The sequence below is a fragment of the Homalodisca vitripennis genome, chromosome 7, assembly GCF_021130785.1.
Source record: "Homalodisca vitripennis isolate AUS2020 chromosome 7, UT_GWSS_2.1, whole genome shotgun sequence".
NCBI classification, from domain to species: domain Eukaryota; kingdom Metazoa; phylum Arthropoda; class Insecta; order Hemiptera; family Cicadellidae; genus Homalodisca; species Homalodisca vitripennis.
Genome location: NC_060213.1, coordinates 56,775,688 through 56,799,655, shown reverse-complemented (window position 1 = coordinate 56,799,655; position 23,968 = coordinate 56,775,688). Strand labels below are relative to the sequence as shown.

The 23,968-nt window shown below is 32.9% G+C and overlaps 2 protein-coding genes across 4 annotated transcripts in view; one reads left to right on the top strand and one right to left on the bottom strand.

The window, feature by feature from the left end:
• Nucleotides 1–3,582, bottom strand: part of LOC124365834 — a 35,620-nt gene extending 32,038 nt beyond the window's left edge. The window contains exon 1 of one of the 2 annotated variants that reach the window (XM_046821886.1): nt 2,514–3,582. In XM_046821886.1, the coding sequence (XP_046677842.1) occupies nt 2,514–2,655 (142 nt within the window). In that variant the 5' untranslated portion in view covers nt 2,656–3,582. The remainder of the gene's footprint in view (nt 1–2,513) is intronic. The other variant, XM_046821887.1, reaches the window with a different exon arrangement.
• The window catches only part of LOC124365833 (centrosome-associated zinc finger protein CP190), a 37,376-nt gene that overhangs the window by 5,905 nt on the left and 7,503 nt on the right, over nt 1–23,968 (top strand). Inside the window, exons 2-7 of one of the 2 annotated variants that reach the window (XM_046821885.1) lie at nt 6,541–6,726; nt 8,089–8,210; nt 10,634–10,742; nt 17,143–17,330; nt 19,029–19,094; nt 23,367–23,580. In XM_046821885.1, the coding sequence (XP_046677841.1) occupies nt 6,586–6,726; nt 8,089–8,210; nt 10,634–10,742; nt 17,143–17,330; nt 19,029–19,094; nt 23,367–23,580 (840 nt within the window). In that variant the 5' untranslated portion in view covers nt 6,541–6,585. Of the gene's footprint in view, nt 1–6,534; nt 6,727–8,088; nt 8,211–10,633; nt 10,743–17,142; nt 17,331–19,028; nt 19,095–23,366; nt 23,581–23,968 lie in introns of both variants that reach the window. The other variant, XM_046821884.1, reaches the window with a different exon arrangement.

Below are 23,968 nucleotides of genomic sequence, written 5' to 3'. Positions count from 1 at the left end.
AGTGTTGTCAAATCTAAATGAGCTGTATGTGGCTTTCAAGAATGCTTATCCAGACTGCAACATTGGCAGGTCCAAATTTTGTGAACTGCACCCAAAATGGTGTGTAATTGCTGGTTCTTCTGGAACGCATTCTGTATGTGTTTGCCTTTACCACCAAAATGTGAAGCTTATGATAGTTGGTAGGTACAAAATTTAATGTTGACTATAAGGACCTACTTCATTTAGTAGTTAGTCTGTAATACAAATGACTATGACTGCATGATGTCTACTTGTACGAGTTGCCCTGCTAAAGAGGTTCTTATTCAAATACTCCAAGAATCTGAAGAAGAAATGCCAGATAATGTGACATTCAAGCAGTGGGTCACAACAGACAGGGTGGAAATGGTTACAATAGTAAAGTCTCAGGAGGAGTTCTTTGAGTCATTAGGAGAAAAGTTAATGAACCTTAAAAGTCACCACTACATCTCCAAAATTCAAAGTCAATTTATGAAAGAAAAAAAGAAAGGCTTTCTGAAAATGAATGCATAGTCTTAGCTGACTTTGCAGAAAATTGTACTTTTACGATACAGGATGAAATTCAAGGGTACCACTGAGTCAACAACCAAGCAAATGTGCATCCGTTTGTGTTATATTATAAAAATGAAAACTGTGAGGTATGTAGTCGTTCCATCTGCATCCTTAGTGACTACTTGGAGCACAACACTGCAGTTGTCATACATTTCTCAATCATGTGACAAAATTTATAAAAGAAAAAATGCTTACTGTTGAGAAGCTCATCTATTTTTCTCATGGTAGTGGCAGTCAGTATGAAAATAAAAAGAATTTTTTAAACTTCTGCTACCACAAAATAGATTTTAAATTTGAAGCTGAGTGGCATTTTTGCCTCCTGCCATGGCAAAAAATGCATGTGATGGAGTAGGAGGTAGTACAGAATGGGAGGTAAGCAAAGCAAGTTTACAACGTGTTACCTCAAACCAAATCCTTACAGCCAAGGATATGTACACATTTTGCAAGGATAATATTAAAGGAATAACGTATTTCCTTGTCAAGAAAGAAGAAATAATATTACATATCGAAAGACTTCAAACCTGATTTGCCAACTGTCTGCCAATAAAAGGTACACGGGATTTAATAGCATTTCAGAAAACATAGTAAGGTGCTATGTTACTTCAGAAACAGCTATTTATGAAGATCATAAAGTATGTAAAATTGCTTCATTTACAGTAAGATTAAATGACATTATTGCCGTTGTTTATGATGAACAGTGGTGGCTTGCAGATGTTGAAAAAGTAAGTTTAGAAAACAATGATGTATTTGTGAAGATTTATGAACCAGCTTGACCACGGACATCATTTAAAAAATCAACTAGTGATACCGTTTAGATCCCACTAAAGAACGTGCTGAGAAAACTTTCAGTGGTTGAACTTACCACAGCTACTGGAAGATTGTATTCTATTTCTCAAAAGCTATATATATATATAAACAATTTAACACTACATTCTATCTTAACTTTACGTACTTTCCAATACCACCTTCATATTTAAGTAATTCGCATAATATTAACATTGACAAAAATCTGTTTTTTTCTTAACTTTTGGAAATTCATAACTTTGCCGAGTGTCAAATATAAATGTTCAAATTTATACACTACTTTAGCACCATATATATATGTACATGCTGTGCAAAAATCTGATTTTTATATCATGTCCCACCAGAGATGGGACTTTCAAAAATTTCAATTTTCAAAAATTTCTAAAAAAAAAGGAAAACGTATTTTAAGGCAAAAACTCTATTTTATATTAGTAAACTATGCTATCTACCTGAAGAAAACATTGGAACTGTAATAAATCATCCCTTCTTTGTTTTTTAAGCTTCCAAATAGTGAAATTTGACCAATTTTTAATACCTGACTTTGGGGACGATTTTGGGAGTTAAAATTTGCTTTTAGAGGTACGAAGTAAATATCAAGTATTGTAGAAGAGATCTTTCTGAAAAGAATGGTGTTAGTTTGGAAGCTCTAGCATAATTCAATCCAGTGATAATCAATTTAACGCTAATGTCTACAAAGCCAAAACTCGCAAGATTCTCGTAAATAAAAATGGGCACCATGCATAAATGGTAAAAGATAAAATTATTTAAAAATCATTTTTTAACCTCTTATGAGTATGGTAAAAACATATTAAAAAAACGAAAATATTTAAAAATAGTTAAGCAACCAATTTAACTTTTATTGGACCACTTCATATGGATTGACCCCGAACTATTCAATATAAAACCGTCTCACATGCACTTTGACATTCTGAAAGTTTCAAGCTGTGAACTTACACAGGGTTTTAAATAAAAATTTTCAAAATCGTAAAATTTTCAAAATTTCAAAAAAGTTACAATAGAATGAAAAGTACTAAAATAATGTTAATATCGCTAACAACATAGCAACATGTATACTTATTTTCTTAGTAGGGATTCTTTTGAAATTTGTAAATAAATGTGGTACCATAAGTTAATAAACTTACCTTCACGTGTGTAATTAATTAACATTGAGGAGCTGTGAAATTTCATCACGCAATGCCTGTATATATTGTAGGTACGCCCTATATTGCTGTGGTTAACTTGAAAGGCGTGAGCTTCCTCCATATGTTTTCCAAGGGGACCCATGCTTCATCTCTCTTGTTTAATCTAAATGAAGTTCTTGATCCAGACGGTTCAAAAAAATGAACATAATAATCGTTGTGTTCCAGGGTTATAGATTTTATCTTTCCAATCCACCACTGTTCATTATTATGTACAGGCAATAATATCCTCTTCCTTCAAATGGAATGAATCATTCTTTGACATCAGCATCTCGATAAATTTCAAATATTTTGATGTTCTAAAGCACTGTACTTTGTTGTCTATCACAGGTACAAATCTGTGAAAGGATCTTGTTCCAGGAATCGGTAGACATTCTTTCAATTGAACTTGTAGTTCTGAATTTTTTGCTACTTCATCTTCATTTTCTGTAAGCTTAAACAGTTTTTGTCACAGATTGAGCATAATGCTTTCCTCGTATGAGGTTCACTTTACTTTTAAGTCTGGATAATTGTGTCAAAGTTATTTCTCTTAAACTCTTTTATTTTACAGGTTTTTTTTATGATATTTTAGGGGATCACAACATATTCTGTCATAGAGATGATAATATTTGTCTAAAAATTTGATTTCATGATGCTTAGAAATATTGACTATGCTATCACTTATTCTGAATTTTAACACTTGTTGCTCACTTTCACTATATTCACTAATTACTTTGATTTCTTTAGATACATCTCCTAACTTAACACTCTTGTGACACTCTTCACTAATATATTTTCCAACACAACACTCCATACTTAAATAATTAAATGAGATATAAAATTATATTTCAGCTGAGTGGTACAACACATGTAATGAATTGAAAGATGGAATGAGAGTGACAATTTTTCACAACAGAGCAAACTACACTTGTCCAGACATGAAAGCTTCATGTCTCTGCATGAAAGTTTCATGGCCTGACACAAAAGCTATTTGTAGGCTTGTATAGCTACTTGTGACTGAATATTTCAGTTTTCAAAAATAGTTTTACGATTGAATTTTTGATAATACTGTATAGTCTTTTAGATGCACAGCCTATTGATTGACACTGAATTCAAATTATTAGGTTTTATATAGCATCTAAGAAAGTGTTTTTTTTCTTTCACTAAACCTTGAGTTTTGTTTTATTATTTACTAAGGTTGATTTCTTTAAAGATTATACCTTAGTAGGCTTATAAGTTATTATAAAAAAAAAATACAATTATGAAAAGCAAATACAAACACATTGAAAACGTATAATATTATGCTGTGTTACACTATTAGAAATACTTATTTTAGTACTTCAATCTATTATAACAAATATTGTTATTTGTCAATAAAAATCAAATACGGAGATTGCAGTAAGTTGTTCATCTTTGGATAGGTGTGTTGCAAATCCAGTGATCTAGGCCGGAACCTTTGCCTGTGTAGTAAAAGAATAATCTTCACTAAAACCCATCACAACAAATTTTTGTAAATTACAAAAAAAATTGAAATAGTTTTTTTTCTTCATATTAGTAATGCAGCCCTGAAAAGTTTAATACAAGTAAAAGGAATGCACCTCTTAATACTTTTTTCATGTTTTAAATAATGGAGATTGGGTAAAAATATGGAATGACCAAAACATAATGTACTCAAATGTTCTACAATTTATAATTCATGTAGGGAACTTCTGTAATTTATTTCCTTACCTTTATGATTTTGAAACTAACCCTAATAACATCCCTCCAAATTGTGTAACCAGATTTGCACAAAATGCACTCATTAGGGCTGAAACTCCTAATTAAGGAATAAAATACCAAGCTAATATTTCACTTAATGTAAGATATAAAATACTTAAAAAAACTACATGCATAGTTAAAGTGCATGTAGGCTATAATATTTTAATACATGTTTGAAATAGAAAATTTTTAGGCTTTTATTTTAGGCTTAATGTGTTTAGGGGCAAAATTAAAAAAATGTATACAAGATGCACCTATATAGTAGTAAACTACAGTAAAAATTTAAATTTAGGTATTTGATCCTGTACAAAGTTATAAATTTGAAAAGTTCAACAGATAATAAAAACTCCCTAAGTCTTCAAAAACCAAAACCTTGGAACATTTTACGCTTGTAGATTTAAATAATATTAGGTTTAATGTTCAAACTTAGTATTTTAGTATTCCTTTTATCTTTTAAATTATTTTTTTAGGAAAAACAAAGGATAATTTACTAATTAAAAAAAATAATTGTGATAAAAGTTTCCTCAAAATTTAAAGTATTTCACTGTTATTATTAACTTAAATAATTGTTCAGGAATCTACCTACTGATATTTTCTTAAAATATTTTTAGAATTAATCCAAAAATGATCACTAGTGGCCTCTTTAAACAATGCACTCGTGATCTTGTTGGGTGGTGAAAGTACACATAAATTCCTTAACACCTATATCTATTGTTTTTACTCTATTTACAGTTTATCCAGATCACTTGTGGTCACAATTACAGTAATCCTGATAAATAAGGTTGTAATGTACGTGTTTTTAAACTATTCCATGTATGGTTTTTAATAACTTGAGCTTGTTTTTTCTGATATAACAGTGAAGGAATAAAGTTAACTTGAATGGGTACAGACGGATAAATTAAGAAACTAGCAGCAATAATATGTTCATTATCTAATATTGCAACTCGGTTGAATAAAAAAGTTTTATCCATTTTATAAAAATGTAAAATGGTTACTACATTTTTAGACAATAGACTTTATTAATGTATTTTTAGAAAACAGTATTAGCTTCAATGATACATACAGAATTTAAGAAAAATAGATTTTGAATTTACATTATAAAATTCTCCAATAGATAATAGCAACCAACAAGCCTGTTGCTGAGCCATTTTTCCAGTGCAGGCCTGAGGACATTACTTTGTATAGTCCATAGTTCAGTGAGTAGGCCTAATTGGTTGTGTAGTTCCCTGACAATGTATGGTTTCTTTTCAAAGAAAATCATAAGACTTCCATAACATACAGCACCATAACAGTCAAAATTTTAGAGGTTTTGAAGGCCTCCCTGTAGCTATTGAGTCTTTACAGTCCCTTCCAGAGTTCTAACAGCTTTTTCTGGTCCAAGGACTCTTTGTTAGTGACAGATGTTCCATCCCAGACCATTACTTCATATTTGATATGCAATTTGAGTATTGCATGTTAGGCCGTCATCGTCAATTGTCTATTGTTGTTTGGTTATCTGTAGTATTTTTAACTTGTCTTATTGCAAAGAGACTGCTGCTAAGTTTCATGCAGAGATTATTTATTTGAGATGGCAATGCCTAGAAACTTATCTGTAGGACATATTTAAATATTTGGTAGGCGTGGGACCTGATCAAAATTCTTTCTCAAAGCTATTTGAGATATTTTGTTTGTTTGAATTAACTGTTAGATCATTATTATGTCAATATTGGTAAGCCTTGTTGTGACTTACAAATTATTTTATTTAAAACCAAAATCTCACTTATCGGTTTTTTAAGTTTACATCAAATTGAGACAGACCTCATCCATTTGTTCAGGTAAGGTCATATATAAAAAGATTGAAGAGGGCAGGCCCAAGACAGATCTATGAGATATTCCTCGAGTAACAGGTGAAAGATTTGATCTTGTTACCCTACTACTGCATTTTCATGATCGGGCTTTTGTAAAATTTAGGAAATTTCTCATTGTAATTTTGTTATTTTATTTTCATAATTGTCAATGAGTACCACTACCATTTGTACTATTGTAGTAATGGTAGTTTTGAGAACCAATGTTGGACATTGTTATTAGGTTATGTTTTGTTTAGTACTTAAAATTCTTCTTACAACAACTCTTTCAATTATGAGGGAGATAGGCATGCAATTAGTAAATTGTTTATGTGAACATAAACATCACACTAAACTAAACACAAACTCAAAAATTGTTAGCAATTAACATTTGTCTGTTTAAGATGCAGAAAAATGAGGATTTTGATCTAGAACGTCCTTAGTCAACAACTAAGATGGTGACAGAAACTAAAGAAAAGAAGAACTTAAAGCTCGGAAATTGGCAGGTGTTCTTACTGGAAAAGTTAAACCAGCTTTATACTAAGGGAGACCTGTGTGATGTCACACTCAAGTTCGGTGATAACACTTCAATTAAGGTAGGCCTGTGTGGAACATATATTTTGTTTATAAATGAATGGTTTACCTATTTTATGTGAATTTTTGTTTTAGTGCAGTGATTTTCATGCTGGAAATCACATATCCTTAAGGTATGTCTATAAGAATATGCAAGTATATCATTGGTAATGATCAAATGCAAGAAATAAATTTTAAGACTTGAAAAATGTTACTAACGTTATAATAACCAATATGATATTTCAGTAATTTGCACATGTTCTCGTGAGTTTGAAACAAATCTTGATAGAAATTCACTGACCTTAAATTTTTTTCATTTTGAGAGGAAAATATCTTATAATAGGCATGAGAACCACATGAACTGTACACTGACTGACAGTATTTATTAAAGGTATTCGAATGAGAACTATTCTCAGTAAAAGCAGGACGGTACAGAGATAGCGCACGCTGAATCTGATAACTGTAACTGTCGTTGATAAGAGTAACTGCTGAGTATCAATCACTACTTTCCAGACTGACGAGTAGAGCCGTGTAAAAATAAGACCCAGTAAAGGATTACAAGTGGAAAAGGTTAGAACCGCTGGACTATTAAGTTGGTAGTGAATTGGATTATGGGTAATGTAATGTACTGTACTGCACAGTTCTTATAACTCGTAATGTTTAGTCTAAATTTTTATTATTAAGAAGAACTAACCAGTATGAGATTTGATTTTACTTGTAGTCAGTGCTTGATTTCCAGAACTAGAAGTGGTGTAATTGTAATGTCTGGGAGGCCTGAGCGTATGGAATACATACTACAAGAAAGGGGATCCAGAAGCTCTTTTCCAGAAAACTTTAAAAATTTGAAGTCTCAAAACAGTGTTTTTATGCTTTCCAAGGTACAGGAGAAAATATTCTGTGTATACTAGAAGTGTTTAATTTTTCAGAGTTACCGGAACGCCAGTGTGGCGTATTCCACCTCAAATTGAGTACTACATACTACATACTATTTAATAAACAATTTGACTTAAAAACTATTACAATAGGAAGAAAATAGTGTTCAAGGAAGAAGTAATGGGTTTACATACATACATACATATATACATACATACATATATATATATATATATATATATATATATATATATATATATATATATATATATATATATATATAATTTAAATAGTGATTGATTAAATATGTTATACAACGTCAGTTTCCTTACATATTTTTCTCAAGAGGAAAAGTAGTGTTTTTACTTGTTCAACCATTTCATAAGCTATCAAAAATCATAAAATTATAAAGTTTTGCTCAGAATGTTTATTCTTGGCTATATGTACTTACAAATAAAACATTTGTACAGTATCAAATTTCTTACGAAAGTTTAATGACTGTGTGATTGTAGGCTCACAAGTTAGTGTTGTCTGCTTGCACGAATTTCTTCGACCATCTGCCGGCTACCTCACCTGGTATTGTGCTTCACATGCCCAAGAGCATGAAGGAACAACATGTCAGATCTATCATCAAGTGAGTTTTACCTTTGTTTATTCGTACTGAACTGTAATGTGCTGTTAGACACCCTTTATATCTTTCACCTTCTTTGTAACTTATTACCAAACACATATAAGTTTGTAGGCATTGTAGTTTGTTGTTGCAAGGCTATCTTCGTCAGACACATCACTAAAGTAAATACAACAAGACTTTTTGTATTTACTTTTCTGATGTAAATGCCTATCGAAAAGCCTCAAAAAAATAAAAGTTTTAAATATTGGGTTATGTGTTTGAATGTATATAAGTTAATAAGTAGGCAATACAAGCTCCATCTCAACACCTTCTTTATAGTTAATTAAAATTTTGTTTAGTTTGAAAATGTTTAAAGTCCGAGCCTCTTAGTTAAGTTGATATTAAACCGTAAATTTCTGCAGATCATAAGAAATGACTGTTGTGAAATAAGAGGAACCACAACTTGCACTAGAGAGTTCAAAAAACATATGTTCCATTTGGAAACAAACATCAAAATGAGATTGAAAGAAAAAATCACTACAACACTGAATAATTGAACTAGGAAATAGCATCCAATAACACGACACTGTTGATAAAATTAAATAAACATATCGACATCTGAGGTAAACGTTTTTCATAGCAGTTTTTCATCTAAACAAAAGAATTATGTCAATTTTGTACACAAAAAGATAATACAAGATAAAACAGAAATGATTATCAGTCTGACTAAGAAAACTGATGAAATGATCAAATTGTATAACAGATGGCGAGACGTTACCATGTTCTGTGTCCTGATCAAGATGGTTAGTGCTTGGAGGGTTAGCAATGTAAACTCTCGTCATTGCTCAGAAAGTTAATACAGTAAAGTTCAAGTGGGAATTCGAAGATAACTGCATAGAGAAATGGCTACGATTGTGAGGTGTTTGTAATATTACACATTGACCTTCTACTCAAATCAATAAAGGATAGTAAAACTCCTTTGTCATTACATTTGCTTCCTATCACAGCTGATATAATCCTGTAAATGAAACGGGACCTGGTTGAACTTTCCTCTGGAGTGCTGGAAGGATATGTGTTTTTATGAAGGAAAGGATTCAGTCAAGTGTTCAAACCAAAATTCTACCAATCATTTCCTAAAATCAGTAAAGATCTGTAAATTAATGTACACAAGTCTGTTCCCAAAACAAGGTAGTAAAAATTATTGAGGATATGATTGAAGACTCAAGAATAATATAGGAAAATGAATAGTCTCACACTTCTTCAGTTGGTGGAGAACCTGTCAAGAGTTTTTGATGCAGTCAGAGAATACTGAACAGCACCATCACCATCTGAGTCACCAATTGTGAAGGATGAAGACAATGTTGTCATCCAGTATCACCACAGCTGGACCATTCCTTTGCTGCTGCCTGAGATGATACCAGTATCAGATTGTGTTTAGATCTCACTGGTATCTGGAACAAAGAATACCACTTCATCGCCTCCAGCCATATTACCTACAGCTGAGATGCGAAGTTGTCCTGACCTGTATGGAGGTTTCAGCCTCTCCGGCAGTTGGCTTTGTTAGCCGCAACGAATAATGAATTCATCACAACCTGTACCCTTACATCACTATTGCCATCGGCATTGTCTGCAGCAGCAATCAAATTGGAGCCAACGTCAAGTATCACTGAACACTAATTAAATAAACAAGAAGTATATTGGAGGAGGTTCACTATTTTTGTTAAAAATATCTATCAGGATAGAATATGTGATGTAACTTCATTTAGTATGAAATTTCAATTGAAGCATGTCGAGTGTTTATTGATAATTCAGGTTGGTGGTGATTCTGAACTTCTACCAATCCAATAGCTATTACAGATTACTGAACATACCATAAATGAACTTGCCACAAAATTACTTCTTGTTATTGAATGTCGTTAATTTTTTATTTGTATTCATAATTTTACAGTGCTTAAACCTTTTTTAATAAAACTATCTATATTTATTTGTTTAAATTACTAATTTATTCTAGTTAAACCTGTAAGTTATAATGTATTGTTGTATTTATGTTTTGTATAATTATTCATTAAATTAGCAATATCTTTTCTAGACTTTTAAGCTGAACTTTGACATTGTCAATATTTGTAATTATTGTATGGCATTTGAATTTGAATGCAAAAAAACTCATCTTATGCTGGAATCCAGATGTATAATGCACAGCCTGAAGACTTGAGTAACAGCCTACAGAACCTGTACAAGGAGCTCCGGCAAATCTGGCTTCAGGAAAGTGTTTTCTACAGCCTGGGGAAGTCTTGAAAAAGAAGATATTTCTATCTTTGTTTATTAAATTTAATTAATTTTTAAGAAGAAAATTAACAATTATTCTAATCTTGATTATGAATAAAGCATTTTTCATTTCATTCAGATTTTTGACTAGTTTTTTCTCTACCATAAATTGTGTTTTTCAGCTTCATGTACACAGGAAAGCTGGAATATATGTCGGAAGACCACAAGAGTGTACTGTCGGCGGCCAAACAACTCGGGATGACTGTTCTCACCGAGTTGCTACAAGTGCAGGTATTTTTGTAGTGTAGTGCAACACGATAAGTGGTAAATGTAGGAATCCATAGTAATTACTCACAGGACTTTAATTAAAGTTAAAGGACGATTTTACCAGGCAAAGTGAAGTTCTCTTTGGAGACAATGTTAGGATTGCCCATCTTTGATCACCCAATCTCTTATTGCTATCTATTATTGCTTGGATAAGTTGTGCACTAGAGATCATTGACAATTTACATAAAATTTTATATAGGATTTTACTATTGTGAAAATTAAAATACATTTAACACTTATTATTGACAATACAATTTGAAAGCTTAAAAAATTGTGGACATTTGCCACTATTATTTTACACAAATATAATAACACTATGTTTTGTGGATTGGAATCCATCATCTTCTTTAAGTGTAAACAAATAAAAAACTAAGTTAAGCAAACTTTATTTAATTTCTTGTGTTCATCCTTGAGTTTTATACATTTAAAGAAGACTTTAGATTTCAGTTCTCAAAACATAGTGTTATGTAATCTTTTAACAATCCTTTCATTAAAATAAATTTTTTTACATCCAATTATTACAATTTTGCAACTAACAAATATTTTGTCTTTTTGAGCTGCATTAGTCTTGATTATCCAACCTAAACCGGCCGTTATTGTGAGTTATTCATTGGAGGTAGATATATGCCACTACAGACTTTTGAAGGCCTTTTTCAAATGTATTAATCTATAGTACATTATTTCTTTATAAATCGTAAGGTTTAGTCAGTATTAACAATGAAAGCACTATAAATTATCAATTTCCGCATAATTTAAACATTTCTCTAATCTATATGGGTAAAATAGTGACGTATCTTACCTAAGAACCTGCCCTAGTTCATTACAAAGCCGACAGTGGAAACCGTATCAAAATCCGTTGAGTAGTTTAAAAAATATTGATGCACAAACAAACCAATACAAAAAGCGAATTTAATTTACACTACGTATATATTGATTTATTTTGGCACATCATCAGATTCTGCTGTGTCTACCCGTGGACAAGTGATTGGCAGAACGCAAATTACCTATTGCTAAAACATTTTTTTGTAGTTCTTTGTGTACAAACAACTATTCAGAAATGTATAGTAACAAAATAGGTGATTTTAAAATAGTGTTTTACTCAAAGTTTGTATTTTCTATATCAATATTAGTCAACACCAGTCTGTTTGCTGGTTCTATGCGTGGATCTCAGTTGTTCGACGGTAAAACAGATTGCTAATTTCTGACGTATTCTCTGTAGATGTTTTTAACATAGTATTATAATAAATACAAGTATCTATCCATACATTTTTACGTAAATGAAATGTATTCTAGAAGCCTATTTCAGAGTCTTACCATTTCTATAGTATAAAAGTAGAAGTAGATGAGGATACGACTGTAATTTAAAAGATGTAAATGTTTCTCTGAACCTCTGCAAATTCCTTTAAAATAGTTGGAAATTCATGTGATTCTTTTTTTTTTTCAAAAGAATAAACCAAGTTAAAAGTAGAGTTCAGACTAAATTTTTTCATTTATATTCTGGTTATACCGAGCTATGTACCGGCAAAATCGTGGTCTTGTTCCAAAAGTTCATGCACTGTAAACCTCTGGCTCCTAAAGCTAAAATACTTACTTGGTAGTGTGTCCAGTTGATCTGAGTGATGTTGGACTTGTCAACATTCTTCTCCCAGCTTAGTGCAATGGAAGGATGGTAGGGGCTACGGTGGAACCTTGTTTAGTTTTACAAAAAAAATTGTTTAAAGTATAAAAGCAGTTTTTCAAAAAAAGCAATTTTAAACTGGATTTTAATTTCTTTGGGTCTTCCATTGATTGAATTTCAATGGGCAGTGCTTGAAAAATCTTTAAACTGTCATAATTAGACTTTTTTCATAAATGTTTAGGCTATGAGAAGTAGCAAATGTATGATGTCTGATGTTATTTGTATGGATGTTGTATACATATTGCATTGTACGAGGGTCGTCCACAAAGTAACCTCCGTTTTGGAATAAAAAATAAACCAGTTGAGATATAAAAAGTTTATTATATAAATGTTAAAACTACAGCTTTTCTCTACTTTTCTACATATTCACCATACAAATTTAAGCACTTATATCTTTTAACAGTTTTTGAAATTCCGACTTTAAAAAAATCTGCCGCCTGAGAACGTAGCCAACCTGTCAAAGCGTTTTGAAGCTCTTCATCACTCGCAAACCTCTGAGATGCAAGCCACCGCTTCATGTACGGGAAAAGATGGAAATCACTGGGAGCCAAGTCCGGGCTGTAGGGGGGGTGGTCAAAAACGTCCCATTTAAACTTTTCCAAAAGTTCTGTTGTTCTTTGAGCTGTATGAGGGCGGCCGTTGTCATGGACAAACACAACACCAGTTGTCAAAAGACCACGACGCTTGTTTTGAATCGCTCATCGTAGCCGTTTTAAGGTTTCACAGTAAGCTGTAGCTGTAATGGTCGTACCACGTTCTATAAATTCAACGAGAAAGATGCCCTTAGCATCCCAAAAAACTGTAGCCATCAATTTTCTCGCTGAAAAAGATTGGCAAGCTTTCTTTGGCTTGCTTGGCGAAGCGGTATGACCTCATTGCAGTGACTGTTGTTTTGTTTCGGCATTCACATAGGCTACCCAAGTCTCATCTCCTGTAACGATCCTGTTCAAAAATGTTTCTCCTTCAACGTCATACCGAGTAAGAAAGTCTAAGGCAGAACTCATTCTTTTCATTTTGTGATCATCGGTGAGCACTTTAGGAATCCAACGAGCACAAAACTTGTGATAGCCTAGTTTTTCTGTCACTATCTCATGCACAAGACTACGAGAAATTTCAGGAAAATGATCTGAAAGTTCCGAGATTGTGAAGCGACGGTTCTTGCGAATTTTCTCATCCACTTTGTTCACCAAGTCATCACTGACGAGAGATGGCCTACCACTCCGGTCTTCATTGTGAACGTTCGTTCTTCCATTTTTAAAAAAACGAACCCATTGACGGACTACATCTTCGCTCATAATGTTTTGGCCATACACCGCACTCAATTCACGATGAATTTCAGTTGCTGTGTAACTTTTCGACCACAGAAATCTTATTACACCACGCACTTCACACTTGGCGGGATCACGGCGCTCATGTTTTTCCGCTGTAACAAAAGAACGCACGAACGCACTATGCTCTCCCTTGCACAGATAGAAGCGTACTGAACGGCTGCGCAGGCCGATGTGAGAATGGCGGTGCTACCCCCACTATTTATCGTGCCACGCCCAAACGGCGGTTACTTTATGGACAACCCTCTTATATAAACAAAGACTTCAAAAATGTACTAGCTTGGCACTGTTAAATTCCCATATTAAAAAAATGTTTTCAATGCATCTGAAAAGGCAATTGAAAGACACATCTGAGTGCCTTCTTCTGTCAGACAAAAATTTGGTTTAATTTTGATTCAGTCGCACCCCACAATACTAGAGTAGGAAATGTGCAACTTGAACAAGCAGTGGTAGATCGGTTTCCTTAGAGCCAAATATTTAGCTCTCTGAGGCTGCGTAAGACAAAAATGCCCTTGCTAGCCTTGACTCTATCTTACACAACTGCTCACTCCAGTATAAACACTCATTCAACTTCACCCCCAGAAAGTTGACCAATTGAGTGACATCAAGCTGTGTATCATTGATGGAAAGGTTTGGTATCTTTGAACATTTTGAAAGGCTCTTTTGATTGGTTTAAATGCAGACAATTTTTACAATTATCAAGAAATTGGTTTTGAAAAATTGAGCCATGTTATTTATTTTTGTAGCATTTGCTTCGAGTGTATTAAAGTTTCTTATGCCTGCCTGGTGATGATTGTGGTGTCATAATCCATATTTATAGCCATTATTTATAAACCATATTTTTAATTTCAAAAAATTCATTGGCTATAAAATGGGTTCTCCAACAACCAGGAATTATTTTTAAATCTGTCAAAGAGCTATGAGGTAATTTGTCAACAAAATTATAAACCTTCAAAGATACCACAACATAGCTGTTAAGGGTTTTACTTAACCGACATTGTCAAATTTAAGCATCATTTTTATTAAGCGTGTTATGGCTATGAATTTCATGTTTAAATTTTAGTAAATTTGGATTTTTATGTATATAGATAACTAAATCAGAATATAAATTTATAACAGTTTGGAATCGGTAGTCCTTGTAGTATGGTTTACAATGCTCTCTAGGCTCACATTTTTAAGAGCTTTAATAGTCTTCTTATGCAGTAATAATATTTCTTCAATCCTAGAGCAGTTACTGTACAGTACTAGTCCATATCTAAAATAAGATTGGAAGAAGGCAAAATATGCAGCTGTAAAGGCCATGTCACACTGCCGTGGCGTCGCGTCCGTCCATCCATAGTATGAACGTCCGCGTATGCCGCGACGGTCTTGAATCCCGTCAAACTACCAGACACGCGTCCGCGTCCGCGGCCAACGCCACGTCTTTCTAGGAGTTGCTTATGCATTTCAACTACTTTGAATTTGTTTAGTTAAACACTGATAGTGGAATTAATAGTTTGTTATAGCTCTACAAAATTAATTTATTGTTCTGGAGCGTATTCATTAATAATTATTATTATCAAAATTATATTTTCATTATTACATGCAATACTATTTCTATTATGAACTTAGTAATTAGGGCATTCAATACTTTGATATACCTCTTTAAAACTATTGGTTTTTATATATAAGATGCACTTCAAAGGATTATTTTGTAATTTTTGTGTTGGTGTTTTCAGTTTTTTAATAAGTCTTTATGTTTTTAAAATAAGGCCTATTTAATTTTGTTATAGATCAAACATAATATGAAAAATAACAAATAAAATGATTGCATATAAACATGACACCAGAGTATTCATTAACCCTAGAACTGGCGGTCATTTCATCCTGGAGTGTCGGGCTGTTTTAGAGCTTCGCGCAAGGTTTTTTTTAAACAAATTATTAAAAATATAAAATAAAAGGAGTAGGCAGTGGCAAGAGCGCGCGGTGCCCCTGTGAGGGGGTTGGGGAGGTGCTTTATGCGCATGCGCGAGCCTTCGTAGCATCGCCGACGTCGGCCAAGGATCGCTCCAGCCGCATAGCGCAGCAGACGGTGGCCGACGCGACGAACGTTGCGCCACGTCGGTTATGTCAGTGTGACTTGTCCTATCTGACAACATGGTCAGCGATTATTTTAAAAATCCATCCGCAGATGGACGGACGCGACGCCACGGCAGTGTGACATGGCCTTAATATAATTGACTGGTATTATATTGTTCAGTCTACTTAAGAGATGAAGAACTCGTGACAGTCTGTTATTTAAGCAGTCAATGAGTGCTCCCCATGTCAAATTTTTGTTTATATTAATACAGAATAACTTAATTATGTTTGAGAAACTATCATCCAATGAATCCAAATTGTGCCTAAGATTAAATAGCATTCGTTTAGTTTTGTCCTTATTAAGCAATAGCCCATTTGCATGAATCCAATTTGAAGCATATTTTAATGTATCATTTGCCAACAATTCAAGATCATTAAAATTTTTTACTGACGTTAAAGAAGGTTGTGTTATATGCATATAACATGGTTTTCAAATTAACAGACAAAGGCAGATCATGTATATAGATTAAGAAAAGTGGGGACCCAAAATGGAGCCTTGTGGAACACCTACTCCAACAATCATAGTAATCTCACAACCATCTGGAAAGACACCTCTGTGCACTTGTCTCCCCCATCGTAGCACTGTCTTGATATTTGTTTGTTCTCATAATTTTTCTGCATTGGATACGTGTACTGTATAAACATCAAAGAAAGAAAAATTATTAGGTACACACAATGTTAGGTCTGACACATTCAAAGACACAAATACATGAACAAAGAAGCTTAAAATTGGCGTTAGTGACGAATCATCATCAAATTTCTCGCATACACTGCTAGCAAAGAAATTTGCCAGGCCACTGCAGCTTTGTGGCATTTTCTGCAAATATTGATTTGAAAATGAATTAGAGAATTTTCAGCTAAAAAAATTGGGACTTCAGAAAAAAAGGTTTTGAGTGGTTACGTATGTGCCCTGTTTTATGTAAGTGATATTGTACTCACTGTAACAAAAAATAAACAAGTGTGCAGTGACCTTGATAGTGCTGATACAAAAAAAAATACAGTACATTTTGTCCACATTGCTGAAATCAAAGAATTCCAACTGGCTAGCAAGCAAGGTCCTAAATGAATGTTTGTTACTGTTAAAGTGGTGTACAAATCAATGAGGATGATATTTTTGACTAGAATAGTGTACAAGTAAGTTGCCGACAATACATTAAAATTGTCCAACCTGTTTATACAGCCTTATACTGTATATGGGTTTTGATTCTTCAAAATAAAAATACAGAGTTTATTATTTCAGCTCCAACCAACAAAGAAGCCTGATAAGACGCCATCATATAAGAAGTACATTCAGAAACACGCTTTGTCTGCAGCCACCACTCCACCACCACAGGTCTCCAAAGTAGAGAACAGCAATCCATCACTCCCCACCCCTCCGCCTTCTCAGGAGGAGGCTGCCTCACCTTCTCTGCTGTTGCCTGGCAAGAAGTGAGTTCCATTAAAATTTAAAAAAAGTACTTATGAAGGGGTTGTGTGACAATTTTTAAATGGTAGGAGGCATATATGGCAACATATTATTTCAGATTTTATGTAAAATATCAACACAATCATAGCTTAATTATATACAGGATGTAAAAAAGTTCCACACGGGCTTGATAATTCCCAAACGACATTACAGGTAAAGCAACAAAACTTGGTACATCATTACTGCTCCTATAAATCTACTTTTTGATGTGACTATCATTTTTGTGTCATGCCAGGGTGATGATCCACAAAGAGTCGGAAGAAAATCTTAAATTAGATGATTGTCGAGTAGTACATAAAATTAAAGGTCTCTATTACAATGCCGCAAATCCGATCTGAAAAGGTCCAGTTTAAACGATTTTGCTGGTTTAAAGTTTGAAACACTTACAATGTAAGTCCTGATGTAGGTGGTTTAATATTCTTGCCTTGGCTGAAGTTGTGAAAGTTAAACTTAGTAAATCAATACTTGACTTAAGAAATAGTTTTTAAGGTAGTTATTGATTTTTCAAATACAATGGATGATGATCTAACAATTTAAAAATAATGTTCATCTTGAGCTATGATTACATTAAATTCCCCCCCTCCTAACTCCTTGTAGATTGAGATCGGATTTGCAGCATTGTACTGTAACTAAATAATATAGACCTTTAATTTGATGTACTACTCGACCTATGCTTTCATTTAAGATTTTCTTCTGACTCCTAACAGGCCATCCCCTTGACATGACAAAAAATAGTAGTTAATTCAAAAAGTAGATTTATAGATGCAGTAATGATTTACCAAGTTTTATTGTTTTACCTGTAATCGTTCGGGAATTATCAAGTCTGTGCAGAACTTATTTACACTCTGTATAATATATTATATATTATTATAGTAGCTTTTATGTTACAAGTGCTACCTGTTTTGTTAGCCTACCGCTCGCAGTTGCCTCATTTGTATCCTCGGAAAGTATAAACATTTGTGAGCCTGATAAAGTACAGTGTGAGTTCTTGCTCCTTGATCTCTGTTCGCTGTTTTAACCCATTTTCTTGGTTCAGTCTAGGCATAATATCAATGAATAATCATGATAATAATATCAGTGAAAAACAGATTCACTGCTCTCTCCATGCTTTCTGAAGTCTAAAACAATTATACATTATGTTTGGTGCATTGCTTTGTGATTCCATTTGATACGGTTAGAGGCTCATTGCGCTCGCTTGTTTCTTCAAATTATAGTTGTGGAGGGAATTGCTCCATTGAGTTAAGTTATTGCTCGTCTCTCCTGTTTTTCTTTCAATGGCTCTAAATATTCCGTCCTAAAATGACAAAGGAACCCAATATACGTTATGTGCACATATTAACAATTATTTTTGTTGTTGATTTAATTTTATGGCAATGTGAAAATAATCTCCGGAACAGAATAAGTTAGTTTGAATGTGTTACTGGTGTGATGTATAGAAAAAGTTAGATGATATTATTGTCATTGCTGTTTGTAGTATTCTCGATACATTCTCGTTTTATTGGGAACTCTAGAATATTTATGTTTTGTTTGAAACTGTCCAGCTGTTATCTGGTAATGTGTTTAACAACGAACAAAATTTCATTTTTATCTATATAGATTTCAGTATATAAATAACAAATCTTCATTATTTGTGTCAATAACTGGAATTTCTATTGTTTCAGGTTGCCATTTTGGAAGAAAAGGAGTGCGGTACAACTTCCCGATGAATTTTATCGCAATGTCAATAAGTAAGAAGTAATTACATTGTACATTCTTATTATTTTATAACAATTTATTACTAATTACTCGTTACAATAAAAAAACAATATTTAACTCTCTTAAGACCAAGCGTGTGATTTATCGCTAGTCAGACCTTACGCGAAAAAGACTAGCTGAGTGATATATTGCCGGCAGACTTTGATAATCTTTCTTAATATATATTAAAGATTTACAAGTCATAAATATATTATTTTTGTATTCTATATGTATCCCTTTACTTGTTTATTTCATCCAAAAGGCAGTCTCATATTCATGTAGGTATGTTTTCAGCTTTGTTTTTTAAGTAAACTATAAGGTTTTGTCTGTAACCATGATGAAAACTTTGTTTTAATAATTGGATTATGTATTCACAGATTATTTATTATGAAATACTAAAGCTTTTAAATTTGGTACATTATACAAAATTACATGTTAAATCAAAATATACCATTTAAAATGTATAAAATATTTTTAAATTCAGTTGTTTTTCTTATCAAACTTAAATGTTCAGATATGAAATTCATTTTTCCTACATATAAATATAATCTTTTATATGCTTAACCCTCACCGCTCGCAAGGCATGAATCAGCACGGCCACCACATAGCCACTGCAGCCTAAACGGCACAGATCGGCACGCACTGCTTTATCTACTAGAGCCGATAAGTGCTGCTCTCGAGTAGCAATAGTTTGTACTACTATGGGTTGTTTGCTATCAGGAGACCATTTACTTTACTTTTACAGTAGATTTATTCCATTATTTTGCTATTTATATTAGTTGTGCGGAAACAGTGGCGGGTTGTAGTCGTACACTTCGTGACAGTGAAATCGATGTTGTTATTAGTAGTGATTGCGACGATTCAAGTGAGTGTAGTGATGTACCAGAGCTTTGTGAAGTGGTTGGTGGCATTGAGGATGTAGTTCGGAGTGATCACAGTGGCAGGGGCAGTGACGGCGAGCCAGACAATGACCTTCACCAAGTAACTGCGCAACAAACAACCCGGCGCCCAGCTGTCCATGTGCCCCCTCCCTGGACTCGTACAATCAACTTCATTGAACCAATATATAGTAAAATAATTAATATATATAATTATAGTTAATTCCAATGACAGAACGTATGTAAGTTGAGGCACCGCGTATTTTGACCGAGCGCGACCGGCAGAGCGAATTAATTGAGGTTAGAAGCACCGTGAGCGCCTGGAAACAATGCGAGCGGGAGAGGGTTAAGTAAATATTTTTCAGTAGAATTTATCATAGGTTAAAATTAACACCTAAAACCAGAGCTTTTGAATAAATAATTATGTAGATTATTTTCCCAAAAGCATACAAAATCACACATTGTCTATGTATTCAGTTTTTAAAACATGTATCGAAATATAAAAATAAGAATTTTACACTTAAAGTTTTGTCTTGGTTCTAAAAGGGTTAAAAAGAATGTGATTTCCCTACTTCAATTTTAATATGGAATATAATATAGTTAACTTCTAGACATTAGTAAAAATTTTAAAGTAAAAGCTGTAGGAGGATAAAAATAAAATATTTATACTGAAAAAATCTCATTTTGTACCTAAAATACATTTACTTACAGAACTAAACTAGTTTGTGAATTTTTTTCCACAAATCACATAGACAATACACAAATACTAATGGTCAACTAATGTTCATCTACAGTAAATAATTTAATATCCCATTATTTGTTGCTGTTATAACATACATGTAGTAGAATAATTTTCTTCAGTATGGATAACTTTTTTAAAGTGTAATTTAGAATTGTGCACGAAAAATTAATGTCTAAAATATTTTATAAAACTACAACCAAACACATTTAACAACCATTTAAAACGTTACTACGATTATTTTAAAAATTAAGTTAAGTAAAAAAAAATTCATAATGCCATACATTTGAAAAAATTACACTTTAAAAAAGTTATCCATACTGAAGAAAATTATTCTACTACATGTATGTTATAACAGCCAACAAATAATGGGATATTAACCCTTTGAGGAGTAATGATGTCTTGGAACGTCACTACTCATTTTGGCTTGTTTTTCATTTGACGTTCTAGAACGTCATTACTATTTTGAAGTAGTTTCCCGTAATACTCAAAGGGTTAAATTATATACTGTAGATGAACTAGTTGACCATTAGTATTTGTGTATTGTCTATGTGATTTGTGGAAAAAAATTCACAAACTAGTTTAGTTCTGTAAGTAAATGTATTTTAGGTACATTTTATTTTATTTTTCTTTTAAGGACTTATAAAAGAACAAATATGAAATAATCCTATGGTTTATTATACAGGGTGTCCAAAAAGTCCCGGGTCGGTTAAATATTTTTCAAAATATTTAAAATAGAGCTACAAAACCTTACACAAAGTTACTGGACATAAAAATATATTTTATCACATATTCAGTGATCCGCTACTTCCTCAGGGGGGCGGCCCGCTAGGAGTCAGAAGAAAATCTTAAAAGTAAGCATAGGTTGATATGCATATCAAATGAAAGGTCTTTCTTAGTAGAGTACAGAGCCGTAAACCTGACCTCAAACGGATAACCGAGTAAACAATTACAGCCGTTCAAAGATTGCTAGAGTTTGGGTCCAAAAAGTCCCAGGTCAGTTAAATATTTTTCAAAATATTTAAAATAGAGCTAAAAAACCTTACACAAAGTTACTGGACATAAAAATCTATTTTGTTACATATTCAGTGATCCGCTACTTCCTCAGGGGGGCAGCCCACTAGGAGTCAGAAGAAAATCTTAAATGTAAGCATAGTTTGATATGTATATCAAATAAAAGGTCTTTATTAGTAGAGTTCAGAGCCACAAACCCGACCTCAAACGGATAACCGAGTCAAAAATGACAGCCGTTCAAAGATGGCTAGAGTTTGCAACTTAAGTTAATGTAAAAAAATACACATCTTTGAACGGCTGTAATTTTTGACTCGGTTATCCGTTTGAGGTCGGGTTTGTGGCTCTGAACTCTACTAATAAAGACCTTTTATTTGATATACATATCAACCTATGCTTACATTTACGATTTTCTTCTGACTCCTAGCGGGCCGCCCCCCTGAGGAAGTAGCGGATCACTGAATATGTGATAAAATACATTTTTATATCCAGTAACTTTGTGTGTAAGGTTTTTTAGCTCTATTTTAAATATTTTGAAAAATATTTAACCAACCCGGGACTTTTTGGACCCAAACTTTAGCCATCTTTGAACGGCTGTCATTTTTGACTCGGTTATCCGTTTGAGGTCGGGTTTGTGGCTCTGAACTCTACTAATAAAGACCTTTTATTTGATATGCATATCAACCTATGCTTATCTTTAAGATTTTCTTTTGACTCCTAGCGGGCCGCCCCCCTGAGGAAGTAGCGGATCACTGAATATGTGATAAAATAGAATTTTATGTCCAGTAACTTTGTGTAAGGTTTTGTAGCTCTATTTTAAATATTTTGAAAAATATTTAACCGACCCGGGACTTTTTGGACATCCTGTATAAGAAAGTTTACACAGTAATTATTTTGAGTTTCTATTCATACAATTAATGAGTAAAGTTGAAAAAATACAATTTTTACCGAATTACAATAATATAGTAATCAATCATTTTAATAATAGTAAAACTCAAGTAATAAATGACATTGGTTCTTAGATTTATTTTCATTTGTAAAAAACTATACATTTGTATGTACTTTAATTTTTCTAAATCAATAACACAAACTAAGTTTACAAGCAAGATCTGAATAAAGTTTTTCATTGAGCCTTTAAGTCCTGTAAAGGACCTGACCTTAATAAACTTGCACATTATTTGTCAGTATGATATTGTAGGCAGTCTCACACAGAAACATATTCTAGGTTATTAGGTCACTCTAGAAACAAAGCAGTGCCTGGTTAGGGTTCTAAGAAAGAGTGCACTTAAAGTAAATGCAGGGTAAGTACTGCTAACAATACACATGCTCTTCTCTGACACAGGTTACGTTGTCATATATTGTTATGCTCACAAAACTTAATTTTTATGTACTAAAAAATAGTATGGTATATGTTTTTTTATTAGATTACTGTATGAATAAATCCAAACAGAGTCAGATCTTAAATGTGAAACACTTCTAAAAAAAAAAATAAAATAAAATGGATTAATTGCTGTGCTTGAAGTCTTTGTTATGCCATGCAATACAGCAACAACCCATACACATGCTATACTCTGAAATATCTTACAGTAAATTTGTATCTTAAAAATAAACTCTTTGGTAACCCAGTATGTTTATAGGAAACCACCTCCTCCTCCTGTTGAGACACCAAGGCCAACAAGATTTGAGTGGCCTGAAGAGGAAATTCTGCCTGAAATCAATGTAGTCAACAGTATTTCAATGAGCTCTTTTGAAAATCTCTCCTACGACTCCAAGATCATTGTCAAACCTGCCACTGATCCTAAACCTGTTATCACTGAGGACTCCATCGACATAATGCCCACCACACCAATGGTATTTATTTTATTCTTTAATTAAAACAGACATTTTTTTCCCTCCGAGCGTCCATCATATTTCTCTAAACGTCCACCTGTTTTTGTAACTTTTGCAGTCTTTTTTTGCACGATTCATAAAAAATCTTAAGAATGGTTTAAATATAGTGTATTATACATCATCTTTCTTGGAAAGAATCACAGAATATGATTATATAAGAACAAAAATCTTTAAACAAATTTTCTTTTTTCAACAGCCTGAGAAAGGGGAAAAAATATTTTAGAAAATATTTTTTAAAATATAAAAGTATCCACATGTTATTGTTATATTACCTCTACAACAATTTCATAATAGGCAAATTATAGCAAATTTAGTCATGAACACATAAATATACAGGGTTATAGGGTTC